This window comes from Oncorhynchus nerka, linkage group LG2, assembly GCF_034236695.1.
Source record: "Oncorhynchus nerka isolate Pitt River linkage group LG2, Oner_Uvic_2.0, whole genome shotgun sequence".
NCBI lineage: Eukaryota > Metazoa > Chordata > Actinopteri > Salmoniformes > Salmonidae > Oncorhynchus > Oncorhynchus nerka.
Window position 1 is genome coordinate 93,548,318 of NC_088397.1, and position 7,139 is coordinate 93,555,456.

The following is a 7,139-nucleotide window of genomic DNA, read 5'->3' on the forward strand; positions in this document are numbered from 1 at the left end:
GTACCTGTTTCCTCCAGCATCTTCACAAGGTCCTTTGCTGTTGTTCTGGGATTGATTTGCACTTTTCACACCAAAGTACGTTCATCTCTTCCTGAGCGGTATGACAGCTGCGTGGTCCCATGGTGTTTATACTTGCATATTATTGTTTTTATAGATGAATGTGGTACCTTCAGGCATTTGGAAATTGCTCCCAAGGATGAACCAGACTTGTGGAAGTCTACCATTTTTGTCAGACGTCTTGGCTGATTTCTTTTGATTTTCCCATGATGTCAAGCAAAGAGGCACTGAGTTTGAATGTTGGCATTGAAATACATCCACAGGTACACCTCCAATTGACTTAAATTACATCAATTATCCTATCAGAAGCTCCTAAAGCCATGACATAATTGGAATAATCTGGAATTTTCCAAGCTGTTTAAAAGCACAGTCAACTTAGTCAACTTAGTGTATGTAAACTTCTGACCCACTGGAATTGTGGTACAGTGGTAAGTGAAATAATCTGTCTGCAAATAATTTTGGGAAAAATTACTTGTGTCTGTCACACCCTGACCATAGTTTGCTTTGTATGTTTCTATGTTTTGGTTGGTCAGGGTGTGATCTGAGTAGGCATTCTATGTTGGATGTCTTGTTTGTCTATTTCTATGTCTGGCCTGATATGGTTCTCAATCAGAGGCAGGTGTTAGTCATTGTCTCTGGTTGGAAACCATATTTAGGTAGCCTGGGTTTCACTGTGTGTTTGTGGGTGATTGTTCCTGTCTCTGTGTTTGCACCAGATAGGACTGTTTAGGTTTTCGCACATTTATTGTTTTGTTAGTTATTTCATGTCTAGTTCCTTTATTAAAGAACATGAATAACCACCACGCTGCATTTTGGTCCGCTTCTCCTTCACCACAGGAAAACCCTTAGAGTGTCATTCACAAAGTAGATGTCCTAACCGACTTGCCAAAACTATAGTTTGTTATAGTTTATAGTTGAAAAACACATTTTAATGACTCTAACCTAAGTGTATGTAAACTTCCGAATTCAACTGTAAGCAAAGTCACATGACACGCACATGTGATGACGGCTATATTAAGGAGCTACATATTTAAATTAGTTAAGATTATAAAACAATGCCACTGGTGGATAATATTTCGGGCCTTAAGTGAAGTTGCATGAAGCCCGAAGTAATTCTTTTTTTTTGGTGGGGGGGTTTACCCACTTTTTCTCCCCAATTTCGATCTTGTCTCATCACTGCAAGTCCCCAACGAGCTCGGGAGGCGAAGGTCGAGTAATGTGTCTTCCCGAAACATGACCCGCCTAAGCGCGCTTCCTAACACCTGTCTGCTTAACACGGAGGTCATTTTGCACCAATGTGTCAGAGGAAACACTATTCAACTGATGTCTGAGATCAGCCTCCAGGCGCCCAGCCTGCCACAAGGAGTCTCTAGATCACGATGAGCCAAGTAAACCCGGACAACATGGAGTTAACCCGGACAACATGGAGTTAACCCGGACAACATGAAGTTAACCCGGACAACATGGAGTTAACCGGGACAACATGGAGTTAACCCGGACAACATGGAGTTAACCCGGACAACATGGAGTTAACCCGGACAACATGGAGTTAACCGGGACAACATGGAGTTAACCCGGACAACATGGAGTTAACCGGGACAACATGGAGTTAACCCGGACAACATGGAGTTAACCCAGACAACATGGAGTTAACCCGGACAACATGGAGTTAACCGGGACAACATGGAGTTAACCCGGACAAATTTGTAAGTCGCTCTGGATAAGAGCGTCTGCTAAATGACTTAAATGTAATGATGTAATGATGACAACATGGAGTTAACCCGGACAACATGGAGTTAACCCGGACAACATGGAGTTAACCGGGACAACATGGAGTTAACCCGGACAACATGGAGTTAACCGGGACAACATGGAGTTAACCGGGACAACATGGAGTTAACCCGGACAACATGGAGTTAACCGGGACAACATGGAGTTAACCCGGACAACATGGAGTTAACCCGGACAACATGGAGTTAACCCGGACAACATGGAGTTAACCGGGACAACATGGAGTTAACCCGGACAACATGGAGTTAACCGGGACAACATGGAGTTAACCCGGACAACATGGAGTTAACCCAGACAACATGGAGTTAACCCGACAACATGGAGTTAACCGACAGTTAACCCGACAAATTTGTAAGTGGAGTTAAATGACTTAAATGTAATGATGTACATGACAACATGGAGTTAACCCGGAGTTAACCCGACAACATGGAGTTAACCGGGACAACATGGAGTTAACCCGACAACATGGAGTTAACCGACAACATGGAGTTAACCCGACAACATGGAGTTAACCCGGACAACATGGAGTTAACCGACAACATGGAGTTAACAACATGGAGTTAACCCGACAACAACATGGAGTTAACCCGACAACATGGAGTTAACCCGACAACATGGAGTTAACCCTGAGGAGTTAACCGACAACATGGAGTTAACCGGGACAACATGGAGTTAACCCGGACAACATGGAGTTAACCCGGACAACATGGAGTTAACCGGGACAACATGGAGTTAACCGGGACAACATGGAGTTAACCCGGACAACATGGAGTTAACCCGGACAACATGGAGTTAACCCGGACAACATGGAGTTAACCGGGACAAGATGGAGGTAACCGGGACAACATGGAGTTAACCCGGACAAGATGGAGTTAACCCGGACAACATGGAGGTAACCGTGACAACATGGAGTTAACCCGGACAAGATCGAGTTAACCCGGACAACATGGATTTAACCGGGACAACATGGAGTTAACCGGGACAACATGGAGTTAACCGGGACAAGATGGAGTTAACCCGGACAGCATGGAGGTAACCGGGACAACATGGAGTTAACCCGGACAACATGGAGTTAACCCGGACAACATGGAGTTAACCCGGACAAGATGGAGTTAACCCGGACAACATGGAGTTAACCAGGACAACATGGAGTTAACCCAGAAAACATGGAGTTAACCCGGATAACGTTGGACCATTTCTGCCCCGCTCTATCAGACTCCCTATTACGGCCAGTTGTGATAAAGCCTGGAATCTAACCGGGGTCTGTAGTGACGCCTCTAGTCCTCTGCGCCACTCGGCAGAACCCAGTTACAGTCATTTTTTTGACATGAGCCAACTTACTATGAATTGGTTTCATCCAAATATCAATCAATTTTATGGAAAACATGATTTTCACAGTTTGGGACCTTTAAATGTGAAGTTACTATTTGTCTAACCCCAGACATCAAACTCCAAGTTACTAGTCTTAGTATCGTATGGTTTGTTTTCCAAAAAAACACTATTCCTCATCCACAGGGATTACAGGATACACCCACTATTCCTCATCCACAGGGATATAAACCACTATTCTGCAGGACAGGGATATTCTGGAGTGTTCCATAGAACACATGTAATGCTTTGACTAATTTAGAGAATATAAATGGGAAATAGACAAAGTTAGTTATATTTTGGGCTGGTAATAATTGACCATGATTTGTAATCCATGGGCTCTTAGCATTCTGTTGACAGAGTAGGGTGTGAGTCCCTAAGATTACCGTATTCACTATATAGTGCGTTACTTTTGACCTGACGCGACTGTCATCTGAGAAACACATCCACAGAGCCTCATCTGAGAAACACCCACAGAGCCTCATCTGAGAAACACCCACAGAGCCTCATCTGAGAAACACCCACAGAGCCTCATCTGAGAAACACCCACAGAGCCTCATCTGAGAAACACCCACAGAGCCTCATCTGAGAAACACCCACAGAGCCTCATCTGAGAAACACACCCACAGAGCCTCATCTGAGAAACACCCACAGAGCCTCATCTGAGAAACACCCACAGAGCCTCATCTGAGAAACACCCACAGAGCCTCATCTGAGAAACACCCACAGAGCCTCATCTGAGAAACACACCACAGAGCCTCATCTGAGATCTGAGCCTCATCTGAGAAACACACCACAGAGCCTCATCTGAGAAACACCCACAGAGCCTCATCTGAGAAACACCCACAGAGCCTCATCTGAGAAACACCCACAGAGCCTCATCTGAGAAACACCCACAGAGCCTCATCTGAGAAACACCCACAGAGCCTCATCTGAGAAACACCCACAGAGCCTCATCTGAGACACACCCACAGAGTCTCATCTAAGACACACCCACAGAGCCTCATCTGAGACACACACCCACAGAGCCTCATCTGAGACACACCCACAGAGCCTCATCTAAGACACACCCACAGAGCCTCATCTGAGACACACCCACAGAGCCTCATCTGAGACACATCCACAGAGCCTCATCTGAGACACATTGCTGTAAGCACAGCGCATGGGTACTAGTGGTGTAATGGGTTTGTGTTCTGGTGCAGGTTTGGACTGCCAACTGGGACATTTAAATACATTAGCTAGGTAGAGAACAGCTGTGTGGATACCTTTTCTATCAGACAAGCAAAGTGATATTCTCTGCACATATCTCCAACCGAAAACTATGATCCATGGGGATATACTGGCAGACATCTGATCATTTCCCATTACAGTTTTAATGTCCCCATATCTATTGTAAACCCTATAGGCCTGTGAAATGCCCATATGGATATGCTGGCTGACAAATAATGATTTCCTGTTCAAATGTAAACGATATTTCCATGTCTGTATTCCTATGTCCAGTCCTGTGTGTGTAAATCTGGGACAAATTGTGTGTCCTAATCGATCAGAGATAACCATTGGCTGCTAATATAATAAGAAGGTGGGAAAACCCAATTGATCTGCGGTAATATGACATTTGCGGTTGCTATGACCACAATGGCGATTGGTGCAGGTAGGCCCTAACTACAGTTGCCCTACTACTGCGGTTCAGAGTTGAATAGGCCCAGAACTCTGAAGGTAGTTATTGGCAGGGATATTGGGGGTGTATTCCGTGAGGTGAATACATACTGTTGTGCCCTACTGAACAAGGCCAGAATGCGAAAGCAGTGAGCGAATAGCAGTGCGGTGGCGGCATGGAGCTGTCCTTCAGCACCACGCTCTATGAACGTTCCACAACGCTGTGCCCTACTACTGAACGAGGCCTGAATGCGAGAGCAGTAGAGCGGTGCGGTCGCAGTACGAAGCTGTTCTTTCAAAACCATGCACTACTGAAGCAATGCGGTGCCGTATAGTGATACAGGAAGTAGTCCTTTCAGCACCATGCAATGCTATTGAAGTTCAACCATTTTTACTGTAGCCGGGTATCTCGCAGTACAGATACCGGTTTTAAGAACTGAGCTGAGTCTTTAAACCTGAACTTGGTGTCTCACACGATGAAATAAAAACGTATATGCGTACTAGCATTATACAACTTCACAGGATGTGGTACACTGTAGCCTTTCAAGCATACAACAGCATCACAAATGCATCAAACACTTGGGGGAGAGGACACATACCAGCATCAGTGGCCTGAAATCCATTTCTAAACATTTAGATGTATCTCGGGTGTAAATTAAGGCCATTAATGGAATCTGAAATAGTTATGAGAAGATATAATTCACTCGGTGTGTTTGTGTCACTAATAACTGAATAATATAGACAGCAACTACACCGTGTTAATAAGCTTTTCTTACCTGAAACAGACGTAATATGTTCGCCACCATGATCGATACAGAACTCGCTGAAGCTCCTATCACTCCCACAACTTTTTCTGGCTTGACGAACACTGGTGGTTCACCGTTAGTACACCTCACATCCGACGTGTCTTTTTGTATGAGTGCCTGCACAAAAGTCAGAGACTTCTCCAGAGCATAGGTGTCCCTCGAACACGTATCGAGCACCCGGGCACCTAGGGTGACATTGGGAAGAAGATCGTCATCACTGTTGATTTGGTCCAAGGCATACATCATAGCTTCGAGACGATGGATCCCGTTCTCTTTCTTGATATCTCCACACGGCTCCCCCGGGATCCCCCGGGCGTGCACAGGGAAGAGGCCGCCAAGGGTCAGGTCTCCCTCCATTCTTATGGAATGCGGTGCATACATTTCCTGCGATGCCGTAAGGTCAAATAGAGCTTTCATCACACATAATACTTTCCACGTAAAGTAGGGTTTGTTCAGTTCTAGAACCACACCACCATTCCTTAGCTTGGCCATGGTCTCTCTCTCGCTCTTTCCCCTTATGCCTCCTCCGACTTCGATTTAGAAAAAAGACCGGACGCACCGAGGCACTTTTTTTTATAATACTTCAATGAAATAAAGGTGAGGCAACGTCCAAAGTAAGTTCATGTGTGCTTATTTGTAAGAAGAAAATGCGCAGGTGAGAAAGGTGAGAAAGGTGCGCATATTATTCCGCTATAGGCTACCGACGGGTTTGCCAATGCGTTACTCCTCCTAAATGTGCGCACGACTTCCCAATAGCAGTGTACACAATCGCTTGTTGCTCGGACACCCATTCCAGGTTTGAAGATAGTGGGTCGACATTCAATAAAGAACACTAACCGACTAATACTTTGTAGAAAGAAAAATGTAATGGATACTAATCATAACTCATTAAATGTATTTAAATACGCATTAAATGCGCACGAATACGTGATGTTGATATTCCACGGTTTAAAGCGTGAATCACCACTGAACTCCCACCGTGCGCTGATGTCATAGGCTACTTTCCACAACGAATATCTAAACGCTAATAAATTGTTTTAAAACAAACGGACAACTCGGTAAATCTTCAAGATATAGAACTCCGAAAAGTTGACGTTTATTTCACAAGCAGTCCATCACAGGAGCACACATCTTGAGGCGCATGATGATAACGGAATTGCGTTCTGAACATGTTCAGCTGGTGTCTGTGACATCCTCCTCTTCGCGCAAACAACGAACTTCTCCGAGACTCCCGTTTGCCTAAGAATGCAGCGGCTTCTCTCTGATGAAAGTAGTCTTTCTTTCGTTGTTGATCCCTTAGAAATCCCTCACTTGGAAGGAGAGGATGGAGAGGAGACATACAAGTATCTCCCCCTGAGCGCTACGGAGGGAATGACGCCTTCTCTCTCTCTCTCTCTCTCTCTCTCTCTCTCTCGCTCACCATCTCTCTCTTTCTCTCCACGGAAAAATCAAATATGCGTT

At 45.0% G+C, this 7,139-nt stretch overlaps 1 protein-coding gene across 1 annotated transcript in view; it reads right to left on the minus strand.

Annotated features, from left to right (window-relative positions):
* The window catches only part of grm7 (glutamate metabotropic receptor 7), a 526,754-nt gene extending 519,983 nt beyond the window's left edge, over positions 1 to 6,771 (minus strand). Inside the window, exon 1 of the mRNA XM_065004348.1 lies at positions 5,649 to 6,771. Coding sequence (XP_064860420.1) covers positions 5,649 to 6,170 — 522 coding nt within the window. The 5' untranslated portion in view covers positions 6,171 to 6,771. The remainder of the gene's footprint in view (positions 1 to 5,648) is intronic.
* Positions 6,772 to 7,139: the final 368 nt, after the last annotated feature.